The sequence below is a fragment of the Balaenoptera acutorostrata genome, chromosome 8 (assembly GCF_949987535.1).
Source record: "Balaenoptera acutorostrata chromosome 8, mBalAcu1.1, whole genome shotgun sequence".
Taxonomy (NCBI): domain Eukaryota; kingdom Metazoa; phylum Chordata; class Mammalia; order Artiodactyla; family Balaenopteridae; genus Balaenoptera; species Balaenoptera acutorostrata.
The window spans coordinates 106,087,527-106,109,304 of record NC_080071.1 but is presented as its reverse complement, the minus strand read 5'-3'; the positions used below and the strand labels follow the sequence as shown (position 1 = coordinate 106,109,304).

The following is a 21,778-nucleotide window of genomic DNA, read 5'->3' as shown; positions in this document are numbered from 1 at the left end:
GGGTGCTGATTCCAGCTCTAGCTGCCGACGAGGTGCAGTCGGCGGCCGAGCGAGCCCGGCGCCTGCCGTTGCGTCGGGTCGGGGTTTGCACCTTTAAAGAGCGGGGCGAGGAGGAAGAGGCGAGCGAGGAAGGCGAGGGCTGCCGGCGGCCGTTGCGGGGACAGCACCCCCCTCCGCAGCTCCGGAGAAGCCCGCGCCACGGTTTCCGTAGAGCGTTTGGGCACGGGATGGAGTGAAGCCGCTAGTGCCTCTCCAAGGGGGGGTGGGAGGGGGTCAGGCGGAGCAGAGGAGAAAGAGGGACACGGAGAAAGAAAGAAGGAGCCGCGGCTGGCGCCTGCGAATTTGAGATTCGATTGGGAGGAACCTCTTACTCGGGGGCAATGGATTCTGGACTACGGCTGACCAGCGTTTTCACTTTGTTCTTCTCCGGCTTGTGGCATTTAGGATTAACGGCGGCAAACTGTGAGTACCAGGAGCTGGGGGCGGGCAGGCGAGGTGGGAAACGCTGGCGTTTGGAAAGACACTCAACTGTCCAAGCGTGTTCAATTGTGTCTGCTCTGAGCAGAGGAGAAGGGGGAAAAAATGCTGATTGGTGTGTTTCTATCACTCTAACCATCCCAAAAGTTAGCAGAGCTCGAAGGAACCGGCCCCGTTGGATTTCCTGCCCTTCTCCCCGAATCGCAAAGTTCGGGGGAGAAGGGAAGGTTCTCTACCCTCAGCCTCCCGTCAGCTCCGCGTTCTCTGCCTGCCTGGTCTCAGCAGGGGCTTTTCCCGAGCAGGGCCCCCGGTTCAGACTGGATGCACTGGGGGCTGAGCTTCCAGAGACAGAGATGCTCCCAGCCACCGCACTCGGTGACAGCGGCTCATTTCTGAACGCGGCTGCCTCGCTCGGGTTTGTAGTATGCCCAGTGCCTCACAATCCATGGCTTTCAGCTCTCTCCTAGGCAGAAGGCCCCAGTTGGGGTATCTTGCAACCAATGGTCATCGGTTTAACAGGGTTGGGAGTTTTGGCCTAAGAGTCATGGCCCGATGTAGTCAAACCACAAGATCAATGGCTGACCCTGGTATAGGAGGAAGAGCTTCGATGCGCACTCCACCCCCAAAAATCTTTGTGCCAAAGAACGCATAATGAGCATGCACTAAGTGTACACGCTGTCGTCCAAGCTCTAACCTCGGCAAGCGCAGGGCATTTAATTTAATAGGCAGGAAGGCTGGACACCTGGGGATGTACCACCTGCACTGTGTATTTAAAGAACCTAGTTTGTCAAACTTGAATAAATCTCTGGAGCCATCAGAGGTTCAAGCTGAATTGCTCAGCTGCCTCTCTAGGCAGAGAAAGGGAAGTTTTTCCAGCTCTGGAAACTCCTAAATGAGAAAGAATGCAATTAAGCCGTCTGTGTTGTTTCCAAAGATGGTTTGTCAAGGTTCCTCAAGTTTCTGGGCATGCTCCCTTATGTGCGAACCCCACCCTGAACCTCAGAAATATCTAACCGTATTGGAACAGTTTTGATACTATGTTTTTTTTTTGGACTCTGAACCATCACTGTTAGAGAAGGGTAGGAAGACCACTTCCTACTTACAACTTTCTCTACCTCACTTCCCACCCTCTTAAGGTCCAAGAGGACCTTAAGAAAGAGATACTCAACCCAAGGTTATGCCTCAAGGGAAGACACTTAGACAAATATCGTTTACTGAGAATGGTCCAAAGCTGAGCCAGTGTTTCTATCTGTGATTGGAAGTTTTGGGGATCCAAAATCGATAGTTAGTGGAAATGAGTTATAAAGAGTTTATTAAAGTTTGTCTTCTAAAGGAGTGCTGAAGAGGTCAACCTCTTTTAAAAAGAGGGGCCAAAGGGCCTTAGTTCAGAAATCATTTCAGAGAACAGGTAGAGACAGTGTAGAATGTGATGTTTCTCTCCTCTTCCTCCTCTCCCCACACCCCCCTGCTCCTCCTCCTCCTTTTTTCTTTTTTTAAGTAAAATTGTTCCCATGGTGCTTTAGAAAAACATCTAAGTGGTTCAGTAAGAGGAAGTTAGGCACAGTGCCGAGTTAGTTTCTCTACTTCCTAAAACACTAGAGGTCAGTATTGTCCTAATGATGCAAAGGTGTGGCAACGAAATAGCCGTGTTTTTCCTTCAGTACATTTACCTACCTGAAAATAGTGACTATTTTGAAGATTCACGAATGAGAGATGAGGAATAAGGGTGAAATAAATAGAACATACTCTATAGGAATATGGCTTGGGCTTCCTTATGTAGCACCTTTTCTTAAGAGCAAGGAAAAAATTATGGAATGGCTTTTTCTGTAAATTAATTGAATTATGGTTAATGTTATAATAGTGCTCATAAAACCTAAATGGTATGAGTTTAAGGCTCATGCTTACCATTACTGATGCAGCAATAAAGCTAATTCCGAGCATTTAAAATAAAACTTTGTGATAATGATCTTTAGTATTTCATCAGGGACAATTTAATTTACCTGTTTCCAATCAGCATTTCAGTTGAATGCACGCTGCTTGCTAAATATTTTGGGGTCAATGTTCCTAAAGTATAATGTTAAATGTTTTTATTTTGCCAAACAAAATATATTAATTCAGTGAACAATAGAATAGCAGCAGAAAATTACTTCTGAATTCAATCCTGGTCGTCTTCGAAACCTATGATGCAGAACCTCGAAGAAAAAAAAAAATTAACATTCTACAATTCTTCTAGACTTTTATTGTCCACTTTGACTTACTAGTTATGTACAACCCATTAACATTTAGATGCATCTAATGAGGAAAAGAAATCTCCTTTCAAATAGTCAATTTGTGGAAGCTTATAGATAATTTGGAAGATTTTTTCCCAAGATTATTATTTCTATATTTTGAAATAATACTTCAAGTCATTCATGACAGTCGTCTTAGAAATGGATTATTTACCCAAGATGCTCCGTGGTATACTTGTGAACTTTGCTCAAGTAAAAACAACTTTTAATTGTTTCCATTCTTCTAATAATAATTTTTGCTGTTGTTATTGCTGTGTGTATGTAGGATGTGTGTGTGTTTGTGTGTGTGTGTGTGTGTGTGTATGTGTGTTTAATTTTCTCATAATCTGAGCAAAACTTGGGAATTTAGCTGTAAGGGAAAAAATGCTTACCCAATTATAGATTTTATAAATTTCTAATTAAGCAAAATTAAATAAAGTTAGGTTAGAAGGCCAGCTACAGTATAGATAATATGAATCTGTGCAGAGAACATAATTACCCACCAGTAATAAAAACTCTGGAAATTCCCCAATTTCGGATTTTCAGGATATTAAATAGCTATAACACTTCCTTTGGGTTTACCCTGAGGGAATTAGTTAATTTCAAATGATATGATAGGCCAATGTTAAATGAAAAACCATTTTACATATAATATCAGCTCCTTTGACACAAGAAGAAACAATGTGACTTGATAGTTGGTTAAAGTGAAACCAGGAGTTTGAAATGCTAGGAGTTCTAGCCCTAGTTATGCCACAGCTAAGATGTCAAATGCCCATCAGGTGATGCATCGTTTCTGTGCTCACAGCTCAGGTATAAAATAGCAATTGAGATATGTATCTACTTCCAAATAGAACAGCAGCCCAAATTTTACAGAGGAGATTCTTCGAATAGTAGATACGTTGAAAGACTATTATAGTGGGAGAACTTGCATTCAGAAGATAAGAGGAATGCAGGAGACACTTCATAGGGTCGCTGTTCACTTTATTTGACAATAATTGGATGTTACATGATTATAAAGAGCCTTCATTCTGACCAGTCACTTTGGATGATCTCTAAGCATCTTATCTCTTTGTTGCTACATATTAGGTTCACACAGATAACAGCCTTGAGAGAGAAATAAAAAACTCTTTACCCCTTTCATCACAGGCAGAACTTTATCGAAAATATAGGGAAATGTCAATCATATTCCTAAAGATCTTCAGATAAAGAGATGCACTGCACCTTGACTTAGCTGAAGCTCACACACAAACACAATCAATACGTAATATTATAAATAAACAAACATCAGATTATTTTCAGCAGGAAGGTGTTTGCGGTATACTTTTTTGTGGCATTTGTGGTCATCCGAAGTGAAAGAAGCATTATAATGCTGGTTTGGAAGAGTCCTGAAGATTTTCCCATGGTTGAATGGGCTCGTCTTTCACCATCCATGTGAACTCTCTTGACTTTCTCTCCGTATAGTCCCCGTCTCCAAACCAGATTCATATTTCCACAACCGAAGAATATGAACAACTAGACTAGCAGTTTTCACACAAGGGTATAGACTTATAAGAAAGTTAGGTTCTATAAGAATCACCTTACTCACCCCCGCCTCTTATTCTCATTCTAATGAATGAGTGTCTTCTGAGTTGCAGTTTTCTTTTTTCCCTGCCCCTCTTGCCTTTTCTTTCTTTAGTGGGACCCAGTTTCTCTTTACTAGATTGCCTTACTTTTCAGTGTCCATTTGTTACAAAACAAAATAATGTGGTATCGTTTGCAATGTTCCTAAAGCCTTTAGTTGGTGAACCAAAGCCCTTTATCTTATATGCCAGAACTCTGCTGAAATATGACCTATATATACAAAGCTAATTATCCTTGTCATATAGGACAGTGAGGAGATGCTCTAGTTACCTGAAAGGCCAGAATACAAAAGTCATTAACTCAATAAGGCTTTATTTTGAAGCTTCAGTGGACTCATTTGGAGCCTAATGACATTTTTTTAATTCATAGGGGAAACTGTCTTCATTCATCAAAATTCTGACACTTTCTGGCAGATGTCCTTATAAAGGTTGTCGACTTATCCTAATGATGTTGGTGCATTAAGAAGTTGGATCAAATGATTATTAAGGTCTTATTTGTCCCAATACATTTTTGTCTTTAACAGTTGATATTGCCTACTGGTCATTTCATTTGGATACTTCTGGGATAATTGTGCTCAAAATTGTTAAGCAATTATATTTAGAATAACAACTTAATAGGGGTTTAATTCCTAGTAACTGCTATGCACTTTGTATCTCTCACGCCATGTGCCGTGTTCGCATAATTTGACAAGGCAGCACAGCCAGGTAGACTTTATTAAATCGGGTTTACAGATGACTAAATTTAAGGTTAATAGAAGTTAGTAAATTTCCCAGGATCATAAAGCTAAGCAATGAAAAAAAATTTAGGACCTGGACCTATATCTATCTATTTCCAAAGATCAGACTCTTTGCAAGATATGAAATTAATTCCCATGCATTCTGATGGGGTCTATGTGTGAGCATCTGTAGAACGTTGCCTTGGGATCTGTGGTCAGCATCTGCAGTCTGTCCATAGCAAAGGACATGGAGGCAGCCGATTCCACAAGAACCAACTCCTGAGTTATACCTTCCAAAAACAACCACACAATTGGAATCTAGATGTGATGCAAGATGCCGAACATCACAATGGTCAAAGATAGGAAGCCTCATATCTGGAGGAGCACCAGATGATTTTTCTTCTACAGGTTTCAGTTTAAAACTTGATAAGGAAAGGGCATAAGCTTGCTGAAGATTTGTGACCACACACACACAGCAATGCCATAAAAAGTACCTCTGTTGGCGTCATGTCTTGTAAGTCTATAGATGCCAGACCAAACGTATTAATTATCAATAAATAGCAGGTATGAGCTTCCTTTCTCAGCAGAAGGCTGGTCCTGAATGGGCTCTGCCTAATACTCTAAATTTCATCCAGTCACTCCTCCCACATTGCCTTATTTCCAATTTATGGAACTCTGCCGTCCAAAACGAGCCATGTTTTCTCACATCTCCTTGCATTTATTTGCATATGCCGTCTACTTGGTCTAGAATGCCCTTTCACATTTTTATCTTCTGTCACTTTCTCCATCCCCCTCTCCCCCAACACACACACTTTCCCCAGGCTGGGTCAAATGTCTCTTTATATTACTACTATATTTCCATAACACTTCTTAGAGTGCTTGTCTCCCCAACTAGATGCACATTTCCCTGATTATTGTATTTTATTTGAAAGTCTATAGTCAGTATCTAAAATACTGGGCAAATGCATGGATGAGAGAATAAATGAATGGGTTCCAACTAAAATTTTTCATTTCTAAACTAAGATCCTTCTATGGTCCAGCTGCTAGAATCTTTTAAAATGTATTTGTTTTATGGGTTTTTTTTTTTTTCAAGTGACAAGTATTACCTATTCTAGTTTTGGGAATGTTAAGAAGATGTTAGCATGTGCAGCTTTTAAGTGAAAGAGCAGAAGTTTAGATAATTTGACTGGATATGGAGCTGATAAATGGGCCCCTGCCTTTACACAGGGCTGCACATTTCCATGAGTTTGCTGGCATGATCTTATTTCTGTGTCAAATGGCTACTTGTTCCTAAAAGAGAAAGTCTCTCCATTCATTTGACCTCAGTACCAATTTTGAGCTAACTTTATTAACTTGCTTTTGCAATTTTAATGAGTGTTTCTTATATAGTCTGAAAATACACAGATATATATTGCTATAAAAGTCCTTCTTCATAGCCCAGGGTTAGTATAAAGAGGAAACATTTATTTAATGGGGCTTTAGTCATAAATTACTGGAAAGATCTTATTTAATTGCAAACCTACAACACTGCCTGATAACATAATCCTGAGTCTCTGATGTCATCTTCTTAAGCTGTGGTTGGGAGAAGATTTAAGTGTTAAGCATATGTGTGTGTTACTCATCTGAAAAACTTGTTGAAGAAATGAATCCCAATGAAAGGTTCTCTTTCTTAAAGTCAAGTTTTTCTATGAAGCTGGAGAAATAAAGATGCATAAGAAGATAGAGTCCATGACCCCAAGGAACTTTGAACATGAGCAGCCAGAAAAATAAATCTTTAATCACATCAAAGTGATAAATGGTATAATGAAGATAAGTGCAGAGTGTAATGTAAGACACAGGTGAGCATCTCATACTGGCTGGGGCATCAAGGCAGGCTCTCTGAGGGAAACAGAGACTTAAAGTCAAACTTCCCATCTGGGGAAAGGAGGGGAGGTTATTTTACAGGCTTTCTGTGTTGTAGTGACTGTACTTGTAAGAGTGGCTTGTAGGCATAGGGGTAGAATAAGAAACTAGACAACTAGGTAAACATGGGAGTCTTTGATTTTTACTGTTATAACTACGGAGAGTCATCAGATTATTTTGTACATGTAATTAGACAATACTAATCAGATTTTTGTTTTTTAAAAAATCGCTGCGTGAAGGATAAATTAAAATGGGTGAAGGCTAGTAGTAAGAAAGCCAGTGAAGAGCTTATTACATTAACTCAGGTGATAATTAATAAGGGCCTAAGGAAGAAAGTTTCAGAATCTGCAAAGGTCATAAAGAAGCAGAAAGAAAATCATGAGCCAAGTCAATTCAAACCCTAGGAATCTATGAGCTAGTAAACTCACAGAAGGCACAGATTTGTGGTTAAAATGTATTCTGTAGCTTCTCCCATTGTTTTTGACAAATGAGAGCTATAGATGCTAGAAAAGGTGCTCTGTTTTCTGAAATGAAGTTCTTCTCAGGGAATACCAAACGACCATATTCTCAGTGCAGTATATTTCATATTTGCATGACACCATATAGCCCATGCTGTCTGTATCCATCATGCTGATGCATCTTGTAGTCTGTAAATTATGCTGGTTTTTGTCAGCAGAGTGAGAACTAGTCATTAAGGATGATGCAATTAAATCTCAGCGTCCCATTCTCATCCCCCCCCCTCTGGCAGGGGGGTAAACTAGGTATCATTACTACTATCAGAGGTTGCTCCGTGGAAAAACAAACAGGGGAAGTTGGGTAAGCCATGTTGATTTCCCATCATTGGTAATTGATTTGCTGGCATAAATTCCATGTCTCTACATTTCTAATTGCTTTTGTGCATATTCTCGGGGGGTTGATTAATGCCATCTGTTCCTTGGATCAGCTGAATTGATTGAGTTTTAAAGGACGACAACAGCAATGTTGAAGATAGAAAGTGAAGGAAAATGCCAAAACACAGCTCGTGGTGTATATTATTTTTAACTCTCCACCTTTGGAAGCAGATCTATCCTTCTGAAGACAGTCCAAGGCAAATAGCAGTCTAAAGAGATTTGCCTAACAGACAGATGCTTGTAGGTGTGAATCTAGGCTACTGTTTGCTGAATATATATGTTCAGTTCCCTTCCCCCCTCCTCCCCTCCCTCCCATTCTTCCTTCCTTTCCCCCTCACCTCCTCCCTTCCTCCCTTCCTCTTGGTTTTCCTTCCTCTCTTCCCCACTCCACTCTCTGTCATGTGGCCATGTATTTTGGGTATTACCATTGGCTTTTGCCTGATTATGTTAAGGTGGGAAAAGAGGGGAGAAAAACGTCTGTTGGATGCTGGTGCTGCCTTGCGTGTGGGCACAGTCACCAAATGTGAAACCTCCATCGAGACCTATTCTAAGGGCAGTCCTGACAGAGATCTGCCACCCACTGCACTTGGGAAAGCCCACTGGATTCCAACGCCCTCACCCCATCTGTCCCCAAACAACTCTTCTGTTAACTCCATTAGTCCCTGAATCTGTAGATGTGAGAAAAAGCCCTTCAATTCATACAGAGAGGCCCTAAGACACAGAGCCTCACTGGGAAAGAAAATATAGGAATTTAAATCTGTACTGAACTCTGCTGGACTGAGAGAAACAGACCTTTTCCAAAAGAAACTTTTCTAGAAGAGATAGAGCTGGGTGTTTGAAGGAGGGGAAGAGAATGTTCTGAGTTGGGGAAAGGCAAAGTAGAGGAACGTTTAGAATGTCCAAGAAAAGTGTCACCAACTTCCTGGTTTTGCCCAGACTGACCTCTGTATTACAAGGGTGAACGTATTATACAACAGGTGGGCAATGGGGAGGTGACAGAGGACAGTAGAAAGGGCATAGGTCACACAATTCTGGGTTGGTGTGACTCTCACTCAGTGAGTATTTCCTATGGATACTAACATGAGCCTTATAGAATCAGTGTAAGTATAACATGAATAACTCAGTATAAATCACACATGATGTGGGAATTCAATAATTAGACTTGTCATAATTAACAATGAACCTCAACATGGATTCTCTCAAAATCAGTTACAATAGCAATCAAGGCAGAGACAACTACATTTCCATTCTTAAGCAAAGATGGAGGGGCTCACTCTCCCTTCATCACAGGGCTGAGTGATTGCCGAGGCAGATGGAAACGTTCTCATTTTAACTCCGATGTCAGAGGGACTCTGGGCAGAATCGCTCTCTACCTTACAGAGACACGTGACTGTCTGGGTTCCTCACTTAATTCCTGGGCTCTGTCAAGGTGTGATCAGGTATGATCCCTGCCTCTGGGCTTTGGCCAGTGAACCTCACAAGGGGAGTGGAGAAAAGAGCTTCCTGTAGAAAAATAAGGAGCATATCCCCTCCAGAAAACCCTGGCAGAAGATATCAGCCTTAGGGAGGAGCATCCTTGAACAGACCTTGAGAAAAAAATCAGTGAACCTGAGCAGAAGTATATGTAGTGTTCCCAGTATCCTAAGCTCTCCGTTTGCAGGAGACTCGGGCAGATGGAAGTTAAATCCGAAGGTTGGGAGAGCTGTGCTTTCCTTCTGGGTATTGCTGAAGGCTGCTTTTGGTGGATACATAGTACAAGTGTCCTCTTGTTCTTGTAAATGTTGGGTTAAAATCAGGTACTGCTACAATGCTCGATGAATTATAAATGCTAATCCACCTTCAAGTGCATCATTCTTTCATTCGTTCATTCAAAAAATACTTATGATGTGCCTACTATGCACTTATTTCTCTGTACATTCATGAAAGCCTACTGTTCATTGAAAAATCAGTTGATGAGGGGGGGATTCGGATTGCTGTTCGCATAGTCCAGAAGCAACAACAACAAAGGAGAGTCGTATCTCTTCAAATCAAAGCCATGGCACTGGGGTCCTCCACTCTAGACTTGCTCATGGTATTAAGCACCTCTTTCCTCTTCCTGAGTCTTTCCTCTTGCTTCCTTATCTTCAATGTTTCTTCTCCTTCCCTCCAATTTGCCTTCTTTTTGATGCTCCTTCCTTTTCTTCCTTCTTCCCACCTCCTTCCCTTCCCCATGTTCTTCTCCTCCTGTCCCCTCCCTGTCTCTCTTCCACACCTCTCTCTCTCTTTTCTATCCCCCTTCCTTCACTCTGCCTGTTTCAATTAACATTTAGTAAACGACTTTTTTTTTTTTTATTGTTTTATGGCCGAGGCTAATGCTTTTTAAACTTTGCCATTGAAGTGCTGCGTGACGGAAAAAAGAGTGCAAGGAACCCAGGGGAGTCCGAGAGCTCAGCTTCACGTGGCCGCTGAAGCATGTAATTTCTTGAATTTTGTCTTAAACACTCAGACAAATTTGCATTCTGCTCCATATTACATCCCTGTTTGTATTATGAGGAAAATATTTTCCCACAATCTTTGATTAAAAATTGATGAGCAAAATTGATTCACTTAACCCATGTAAAGGGCCACATACACCCAGGGGCACAGGCCTAAGCTTTTTGGCTCTTTCCCCCTATTTACACCTTCTAGGATTCCTATATGAACGAGAACAACTTCCCTGTCTCTTCTCTCATCTGGGGACAGGTAGCTTCCTTTCCCATCAGCTGTGCCTGGTCTGTGGGCTGCAGATTATGCTTAATCGATAATGGGAGGTGAGAAGAGCTTTTCAATTCACAGGAGGAAAGGAAACCCACAAGTCTACTTGGTGAAACGGGGCTTTTGGGAGGGGCTGTGGGTAAGAAGTCTGCTCAGCCCCACTCCAAGTCTGCGCCACACTCTGTGGCAGTCACCTGGCGATGTGCTGCCCCATGCACGGAGCTTACCTTTGAGTAAATGAGCTCTGCCAGGTTACAGGATTGGGGTCAACGAGGGCAGATTGTTTTCTGATTGGAGACGGGCTGAGCTCACCAGGATATTAAAAGAGAGATTAATGCCTCTCCTACAACAATCAGGAACCGTTCGACAGAGTCACAAGAGATGAAACCAGCAGATTGGAATGTCAGAACATTGGAGATGAGAGATAAAGTTAAGTGATGTGTTTCTTCCCTGGAAGGGCTTCCACACATACACCTCATGCTAGGGGTGGTACCTGATGGGCTCATTCTGTTCCTCCCCACAGTTTGATGGGATAATTATCCTCCTCCCCATTCTAGGGTGAACATGTGCCAGCTTGGACCATCAGGTGATTCACGCAGGATCAAATAGCTTGCAGGTGGTCACCCTAGGATGATAACACACATTTCCCTGATTCCAGAGTCCATCCTCTGTTACACTCTATCTGCCATTCCCTTGAACCCAAAGCTAAGGCTGAGCTATTCTTGAACTTGAGATGATCAACCTTGCAGACCTTCTCTCTGACCCAGGGTGAGAAATGCCTTATCAGTCTAGACCCACAGATTCCTCCCCCATGTGCAGGTCATCTTATTCTAACCTTGCAGGCGGCACTTCCCCCATAACTCAAAATCCCTGTGGCAAACCGTTCCTGTAAATCTGGCTGTTTGTAAAACTTGGTTGTCTTACTTGCTAAAGCCTTTACTGTTAAGGCTCTGCCCATCACTAGTGGCCTTGTGGATTCCACGGTTAGTGCCCGCTGTTAGTGTGTCTGTTCCTGTTTCATGCTCCCTAGAGACCTTCCTCTCTAAGTACAGTATTTTCATCACTCCATCATACTGTACCCCTCCTAGATTTTGTTAGATGGATGTTCTGTTTTATTGTGTGTGTGTGTTTTTTTTTAAGTTGGTGCTAATAAGAAAACCCCTCTGTGTGATACTTCGATAGTATGTTCTAATAAGACAAGGACTGGCTTGCATTCAGATCTGTTTTCTGTCTTCGGGCTGCAGAGTTCACCCCATATCCAGCCCCTAACCTCCTTTCACCCAGTGGGGATAGATGGGAGGGAGGGTTTTGAACAAGCACATGCTGAATACCGTTATTCTGCACCACAGACGAAGTCCCATAATGAGCATGTGCTCTGCAGGCCTCAAGAGAGTCTGCTTGGCAGAGAAGGGCCACCCCCCACTGCGTCCAACTTTCTTTCGTCGCCAGCTGCACGGAAAGCCAGACCCAGGAATTCTGTGCTTTATTCTCCAGCTCCCCTGCCTTTGTCCCTTCCACTGGGGCTGTTGTTTGGCTGAGTTGTGAGGTCTCTGTGTCGCCTTGGTCCTCTTTTTCAGCTATTTACGTGTCTCAGTGGACCTTCTTGCTTAGGTATGAAGAGGCTGAGTGACTTGTTCAATGGTCAGCACACTCACAGCTTTGCCTCTGTTCCTCCATCCATGGCTGCCATCAGGAAAGGACGTGGCGGATCCCAAAGTCATTCACACTGACTGAGGAAAAGAATCAGTGCTGTGTTCTAGCTCTCAGAAAGAACGAGTGCTCCAAGAAATAAGACCTTAAATATTTAAACTTATTTTAGGAGGAGAATGTTTTGGTTTCCAAAATGAAGTCTTATGCAGAATTTCTATGTAAAATAAATTACATATATGGCGGCTTTGGGGGAGATGGGGAGAGGAGATGCAGAATCCTATCACTCAACTGACTCTCCTCTCTCTGATTCCTCATGGAAGTACCACACAAAGTCTTCTGCCTTACCTGTAATTGTAGGACTCTCCAAGTTTATAATTTCATGCAAAGGTGATTAGGCATTTGAAGGTTTTAGGAAAAGCGGGGGTAGTGGCCTCAGTGGTGACCAACACTTGGCTGGTGGGAAGCAGCAAGGCCACCCTGGGTGCTTGCCACCTGCATCTGGTCTGTTTGCATCAGTTGATGACCTGATGTTGAGGTTATTAAATATTTTAAATATTACCTCTGTCCAGGTGCCCATTATTAACGCTTTGAAAGTCTGTTTTTTTTTCGTGTTGCTATTTTATATAAGTCTCAGGGCAAGGGTATCTTATTGGCATTTAGAGATTTGAAAAGATAGTAGCTTGTCAGACAAATGCTTCCTCATTTTGATCTTCTTAATGTCAATAGCCATTCTTGGGTTAAAAAAAGATTATCTTGTGAAGGTCCTTGAATTATCCGCCTCCATCCCAGATATTCCCTTTTGACCTTTTTTTACTTATTTTATTTTTTATTGAATACAGTTGATTTACAATGCTGTATTAGATTCTCCTGTACAGCAAAGGGATTCAGATATACAGATATATATATATAGATATATATACATTCTTTTTTATATTCTTTTCCATTCTTGTTCATCACAGGATACTGAATATAGTTCCCTGTGCTATACAGTAGGACCTTCTTGTTTATCTATTCTCTATACAATAGTTTGCATCTGCTAATCCCAAACTCCCAATCCATCCCTTTCCCACCCCCCTCCCCCCTGGCAACAATAAGTCTGTTCTCTATATCTGTCAGAATGGCCATCATTAAAAAGTCCACAAATAACAAATGCTGGAGAGGGTGTGGAGGAAAGGGAACCCTCCAAAATTGTTGGTGGGAATGTAAGTTGGTGCAGCCACTATGGAAAACAGTATGGAGGTCCCTCAAAAAACTAAAAAATAGAGCTCCCATATGATCAAGCAATCCCACTCCTGGGCATATGTCTGGAGAAAACTATAATTCAAAAAAGTTACATGTGCCCCTTTGACCTTTTCAAAAGAAGGGGATTTCGTGTTGGCCATACAGTGAATGGCAAAATAACTACTTGATAAACTGAATTATAGTCAGGTTAAGTGAAAGCCAAGTACAGACAGCATGCCTGGTCTAGGGACAATACAGGGGCAAAGAGCTAGCATACAGTCGAATGCTCCCTCCATATACTCAGGCCTATATCTCCTAACTTTCATGAGCCCCTCTCAGTGCTCCCTAATGTTAATGAATGTGACTAGACCTGGTGAAAGTGCACACATGAAATTAAGTTGTGGCCTATCTGGATTCAATCTTGGTTTCTGGTTCTGGTTGGAGTGTTAATTGTCAGCATATGCTTGCATGTTTGCTTAGTGTACCGTTCAGGCGGAAGATCTAAATAGACATTTCACCAAAGAAGACATACAGATGGCCAAGAGGCACATGAAAAGATGCACAACATCACTAATCATTAGAGAAATGCAAATAAAAACTACAACGAGGTATCACCTCACACCGGTCAGAATGGCCATTATCAAAAAATCAAGAAACAATAAATGCTGGAGAAGGTGTGGTGAAAAGGGAACCCTCCTGCACTGTTGGTGGGAATGTAAATTGATACAAGCACTATGGAGAACAGTATGGAGGTTCCTTAAAAAACTAAAAATAGAACTATCATATGACCCAGCAATCCCACTACTGGGCATATACCCTGAGAAAACCATAACTCAAAACTAGACATGTACCACAATGTTCATTGCAGCACTATTTATAATGGCTAGGACATGGACGCAACCTAAATGTCCATCGACAGATGAATAGATAAAGAAGGTGTGGCACATATATACAATGGAATATTACTCAGCCATAAAAAGAAACGAAATTGAGTTATTTGTAGTGAGGTGGATGGACCTAGAGTCTGTCATACAGAGTGAAGTAAGTCAGAAAAACAAATACCGTATGCTAACGCATATATATGGAATCTAAAAAAAATGGTACTGATGAACCTAGTGGCAGGGTAGGAATAAAGACGCAGGCATAGAGAATGGACTTGAGGACACAGAGTGGGGAGGGGGAAGCTGGGGTGAAGTGAGAGAGTGGCATGGACATATATACACTACCAAATATAAAATAGATAGCAGTGGGAAGCAGCCGCATAGCACAGGGAGATCAGCTCGGTGCTTTGTGACCACCTAGAGGGGTGGGATAGGGAGGGTGGGAGGGAGACGCAAGAGGGAGGAGATATGGGGATATATGTATGCATATGGCTGATTCACTTTGTTGTACAACAGAAACTAATACAGCATTGTAAAGCAATTATACTCCAATAAAGATGTTTAAAAAAAAAAGAAAATCACGTTGCATTGACATCTACACTGTACTCACATATGACTGAACTCCAAATACTCCTGCTTTGCATTCTTTTTTTTTAAATTGGACCTATTGCTTTATTTAATTAATTAATTAATTAATTAATTTTTCGAGCTGTGCCACGCAGCTTACAGGATTTTAATTCCCCAACCAGGGACTGAACCCAGGCCAACGGCCGTGAAAGTGCCAAGTGCTAACCACTGGACCACCAGGGAATTCTCTGCTCTGCATTCTTAATAGAATTGAAAATAATACGTAATTTATAATACTATATATACACACATATATACACGTACACACACACACACACATATATATAATAAATTTGAGATGTTATTAGTTTTCTTTCATGGTTAATATGCCAGGTAGAATTTTACATGTGTATACACTCTACGTAAACTGCTTGTTCTGGAAAATGTCAAAATTTATTATCCCCCAAGGTCAGTACTGACTTGGGTGTCACCTTTGTGAATATTTACCTCTCTAGATAATGAATTGAAATGGGCATTTGGATGGAAATTAATATCTATTTTCTGCACTCAAATGTGTTTTGCCACGAGAATGAATAAATACTGTTGGGAGGCATGCAGACGTGTCCCACCGTGGAGACTCTGTTTCAGGGTGATGTTCAGTAAGCATCCTTTGCATTCTGATTTATGGTGAGTTTGGTTTTTTTTATAGTTCTTTCACATGATTCTTTTACCTAATGGACAGAATACAAAACTTCAAACATATTCATCTTGACATTTCAGTAACATAATCAGGAGATAATGATACGTGAGCATATGGGTAATAAGTACACATGGGATTAATGAGCAACTTGGCCTTGGGATTTATTTAGGACACGCTACTGTTACCTGAGAAACACAGAGCTACTTCAACAGTGATCTAATTCAGTGCAGAATACAGGAAGAGACATAAAATTACAAAGTGTTTCCTTTGGTTTTGAGCTATTGATTTTTTGTTTTGAAAAGAACCTTATGATGTGTCATGTGTTTTGGAGACATGATATATATGTCTGTGTGTGTGTGTGTGTGTATTTGTATGTTGCTCACATCTTAACAAAAGTCAGCGTCTCACGCATATCCAGGCATCTTTTAATATATCAAACCAATTTGAAATTCTTTCTAAAATTGTGAGTCTACAATAGAGATACTCCCTGTTGTCCTTTCATCACTGTTTTGGGGTATTAATTAGCAATATATATCGCTATATATATGTTCTGGCTTAAAAAGAACTGGTAAGACATTTAAATAAAAGTATAGTTGTGACAGGTGCTGTGTGCTGTTATATATGCATGGTATGTACATATGCTTTTCTCTGCCAGTGTCCACACACATTGCATTCTTGGTTTTGTCACTTATAAACAAGACAGATTACTTTAGATGTCATGTCAGCAAATCTTTTCGAGCTGTTAATGGTCTGATAAAAGACCTGGACTTAGGAAAGAATATTATAATTAAGTACAGACTGTGGCTTCGTAGTCAAGGGACTAAACCACTGTGAAAATTCATTAGTGAAGTTAGTCTGAGAAACATCTGAGCGAGTGAAAAACATCAATTCCAGGGGAGAATATATAACTCAACTGATGCTCTCACCCTTGTTGATACGTTGTCTGGGGTAAAGATTTCTGTTTTCTGGATAAATATCCATTTTTGTTGCAAAATTCCATTTGACTTATTGGGTTCCTGTAGCTAAGTGTTGTGAGTCTTTATTGGGGAAATGATGTCATTTGGTATCTGGGAAAATAAAAATACCTTGCTTGATAGCCAGTGAAAGTCTCATTTTACACACCACCCAAATCTCATCCCACATTAGAAATGAAAGCCAAGATGACACCTTGCTTCTTGTGCTGGGAAGGTATGATTCCTGGAAGAAGCCTAAAGACATTGGGAGGTTTCTTTGTCCGTATTTGCATGTACATGTGCACACATACGTGTTCAGTGCCTATTCATTTAGCTTGGGCTTCTCTTTTAAAACAAATTAAACCTGGTATTAAATCAGTTGTTCTCAGTTGGAAATGATTTTGCCCCAGGGGACATTTGGCAATGTCTGGAGACGTGTTGTCACAACTGGGGGCTTGCTACTAGCGTCTAGTTGGTAGAATCCAGGGATGTTAGGAAACATCCAGTAATGGACAGGAATGCACCCTACAACAGATACCTATCAGCCCAAAATGTCAAGATAGCCAAAGTCTGAGAAACCCTGTTTCAGCTGTCAGTCATTTATGGATCATCATGTATCAGTTTACAAAAATGCCCAACACACGTACACACACACACACACACACACACACACACACACACACACACACACAACTTCCTTCTAACATCTAGTCTTGTAGAAGGATGTTTAGAGTAGAAGAAGATATACATCCGGTCTTGAGTTTGCCACTTACTGGCCATGTGACTTTGTGCTCATCGTTCCACATTTTTCCCCAATACGGGTGATGATATCCACACGGACTACCAGCTGTTGTGAATAAGTAATGAGATAAGGCGTGTCTTTGGAGAAGCTGTACACATATATTTTTGATATATTGATACTTACTAGAATTTTTATTGTTTAGAGGAGTCATGTCCTGGCTGGACTGTCCCTAGGACTTCACGCAAACAAGAGATGACAGGGGTGCTGTGGGCAGAATGTGAAGTGGGACCAAGGGGACGTGACCTGGACTGGGAGTTGGAAAGGTCCATTTTTCAGTTTTTCTAGTTACCTTGTGGTTTCACGTTTAGTCTTGTCTTGAAAATCATCTGGTCAGACCGCCTTTGGTAGAACACCATGTGCTGTCATGCAATAGCTAAAGTCCACTTCATAGCTAAGTATTTTCCAACTATTTGTCATTTTTTTTCTTTTCATAGCCCTCCCCCCAGCATACATATATATGTGAGAAGTTCTGAGATGAAACGAAAGGTACCAAAGTGGCCGAGGCAGGTGCTTCTGAGGTGACATAGCCCCATGGCTCAGGAGAGATCCTGAACCAATCTATTCAGAGGACAATTTCTACCTCATTTAGCCGCTCAAAGATCAGTTAGATAAGGGTCTTAGCTTTGATTGGTTATCTGCTCCAACCTAATCTTTGATTTTTAAAATCAATTAAAGCAGAAATACAGTCTTTAACTTTGTCATTTCAATGGAAATAGGATGGTCGGACTTGGCCTTGGCCTCTCCTTGAGTTCTGCTTTTTGAAAATGGCAGATTATGAGGCTGAAGAATTGGAAAAGGGACCTTTGAAGTTGTGGTCCAGCCATAACCTGCATAACCCATGGAGATCTCCACGTTCACTAAAAGCATTCCGGGTAGTTGCCTACTCCATCTTACTTCTCATAAGCATAGAAATATGACTTCACAGGACAGCTCACTTTCCTCTGCAAAAACTATAAGGAATAGGGCATCCTTCCTTCCATTGTACCTAAGTCTGCCTCCAAGTCACTAAACCATTTCCCTTAGCTCTGCTCACCAGACCATCCCAAACCAAGGCTCCTTTCTCTTCACCATGATTTTTCTGCAAATACCCGAGGACAGTGACCCCATTTCTCTTGGTCTTCTTATCTCTTCTTTTCCTTTATTTTTTTGACCACATGATTCTTCCTCATCAGACTTTCCACCATCATCTGCCCCTGTTTTGTACATATTCTACTTTGTCAATGATGTATGTGTAAAATATAATGTACAGAATGGAACAATCATTCCTCCATATATGTTATTCCTGATTGTGGGGACCACAGTGTGATGGCCATAAAGAACCCTGGGTGGCAGAGGAGATACCAGAAGGTTTTATAACCACATAAACCCTTAAGTCTAAAATGAATCAAGCTGGATGTCACCAAAGAGATGTTTAAAGGCCATTATTGTCTCTTCTTCCTCCCACTCGCTGTTTTCACTTAATTAGCCCACAACTGATATAAATGGTTCTCCTCACTTTGCTCAAGGGTATCTTGCAAAATTTCATCTTGCTGGTTTCTCCTAAATTGAGTGAACTATGAACTTTCATCTTCCTTCTATCTACGCAGAGCTTCCCCCATGGTCCAGTTCCAGCCCTCTCTTCTCTAGTCTTAATTACTCTTGCTTTCCTCTAAACTCTTAAAGTCTATACATTATAAATTACATCTTTAAGCTCTTAATTACATACTGCCTTTTATTGGCCTCTTTCTTTTCATTCAGAATTCATCCAATTACAACTCAATGTGAAGAATTGCAGTTTGTATAGTCTCTTTGCATATATTACAAAATATGATATTGTATAGTCTCTTTGTATATATTTGCATATATTAAAGTAATGTAATAGTAATAGTAGCTACCACTATTGACTGTTTACTGTGTATTAGACCTTGTTGTTCATATACATTACTGCTACTTTACTCCACAACTTTATGTGGTTAATATTTTTTAAGAAACTGAGGTTTAGAGAGGCTAAGTAATCTGCCCAAGTCCATACCCCTATGAAGTTGTTGACCTGAGATCCAACCCTGGTTTCTGATTCCAAACAACTATTTTCTTTCCACTGAGGACAGGATGGTAGACCCTGGCAAGGAGCTGAGCTCCTAATAGTTTCTCAGTCTATTCTGGTTGATTGGAGGAAATCACATCAGTTCACAATATTTTCTGAGTACCAGTTACAAACTAGGAACAGCTTTTAGCCTTTGGTGAAAAGAACATGTTCAACACCTGAATATGGACCATGGTGGAATACAGACCAGGGCATCCCACCAGCCTGGAGATCCACCTCCCCAAGGCCTCCTTGTGGAGATAATGGTTTATATTGACCTCCTAGTCAGTAGTTACTCTCTCTGCTTTTACTCTTGCTTAAATTTTTTTATAAAGCCCTTGGCTGTTCATATCTCCTCAACTGTTATGATAATGGATGCTGTGAAATGATCACAGCATGTTTGGGGACATCTATCATTCAGGGTGACCTCAGCTCTGAACCCCAGCTTTTCAAATGTTGTTTTAGCACCATCCTCACCGCAGAAGGAAGCAATGATAATGAGGAAACATACACACACGATTTAAAACAACACACACACACACACACACACACACACACACACACACTGCACACGATTTAAAAACAAAAATTTCCTGGAGCACCAATTTCATTCAAAGTTTAAGAAATTCACATTAAGGAAAATACAGACATATTCTGGAGTAGAATTTCAAGTCTCATGGAATGTTCAAATGAAACATAAAATTTCAGACATGTGTCTGTCTTCTAAATGTGTATCTAGAAGTTCATGGTTAAGGGTTCACTCTTCTCTGAGTTAGGGACTCCTTAGAAAACAAAACAAAACAAAATAAAACAAAAAAACTTTGTAAAGAGTATCCCTGAATCAATTTCCATGGGCCAACAGTAACCTTTCAGCTTGGTCTCCACTTGAAAATGTCTTTCTCCAAACATTGTGGGTTTTTTTGTTTTGTTTGGGTTTTTTCTTTTTCCCTTAAGACAGAGTTACTAGGTCATGTTATGACACATAATGGTGTCATGGTATGTGTCTTATCTCTCAGCACCCTCTGATTAAAAAAGAAAAACAACAACAAAAACACTGTATGTGCATTGATAATATTAATGCTCACTTTCTTTTTATTCTAATACCAATTTTTAGATATAACTCCACTGTTGGTTTTATGTCTTGGGAAAGAATGTAGAATAAAGTGATGTTGACAGAAGCCCCATCCCTCTGCCTGCCCTCCCCACCTATCCCAGCCTTCGCACAGGAAGTCCTGCCCTAGACTCTGCATTAGGACTCTTAAGGATTTCCATGCTGTGTTTAAGAGGTGCTGCAAATCCCCCAAAATACTGCACAAATCAATATGTGTGTATGTGCATCTGTGCGTTTTTCTTCAGTAAAGATCGTACATCTCACCTGATTTCCAAAACACCCAGAAAAGATTTTCGAATAACCCAGAAAAGATGAAGAGGGAAAGACACTGCAAGCCTCACTACCTTGCAGGTACTCAGGGAGGGGAGGAGGGGAAGGTCTTCTTCTAGATGCCAGTGATGGTGATTTTTTACCTAAGTGTGCATGAGCTGTGTGTTTTTTCTCAGCTCCTGACATGATGGCCATGAGCTCTGGGGGACTGAGGGGAGTGAAAAAGAGTCCGTTAAAGGGGCAAAGCCATATAGAACATAAAAGACAAGGACAGGGAAGGGAAACTTTAGAGATTTCACAATTTTGCCGGTGGCCAGATATGCACATCGCAAACAAGGTGGAATTAATATGGATGAACAGATTTATTACAAAGAATAGAGATTAAAAAAAAATATTCAGAGCCTGTCCCTTTGTCCTTTCTGACCCCTCCCCTGCCATCTCTCTACAAAAGAGAAAAAGACAGACAAGAACAGCTTAATATCTAGAATTTGCAAGTCTCTGAATATCCACCAGAAAACAGCTGTCCCCCACTGAGAAAGCACCAAAACTTAATCACTTTCCATTGCATTGGAAGAAAGATGGCTGAGGTATCCATTTTTTCCTGAAAACGTCAGGTGCCCACAGCAATTAACTAATCACACTCCTACCAGGTCAAGTTACAGGATGAGGTACATTTCATACAAAAAAAGATGACAATTGGGTTGTTAATGCTAAGGGGACTTTCTACAGAGAGAGATGAAAAATGATGTCACCAAGGCAAAGGCACTTTATGTCCCCTGAGTAATCCTGTGCCTTGTGAAGAGGAAATGAGTGTGGGGACAGGCTGAGGAAGGTGATGCAGCCATGGGCAAACATTTTTTATGAGGTTAAAGAATATCCTGGAATGGCCGTAAGATCTCCAAAGTAAGAGATTTCTTTGATACTGAACATTCAAAAATCCCTAAGACTGGGCTTGAG

General features: G+C 41.1%; 1 protein-coding gene across 2 annotated transcripts in view; it reads left to right on the top strand.

Moving 5' to 3' along the window:
• The first annotated feature begins 328 nt into the window (after window positions 1–328).
• The window catches only part of CNTNAP5 (contactin associated protein family member 5), an 881,311-nt gene continuing 859,861 nt past the window's right edge, over window positions 329–21,778 (top strand). For both annotated transcript variants that reach the window (XR_009009129.1, XM_007169254.3), the window contains exon 1: window positions 329–462. Coding sequence is in view for 1 of the 2 variants with exons in the window: in XM_007169254.3 (XP_007169316.3) it covers window positions 381–462 (82 nt within the window). In the remaining variant the exon portion in view is untranslated. The remainder of the gene's footprint in view (window positions 463–21,778) is intronic.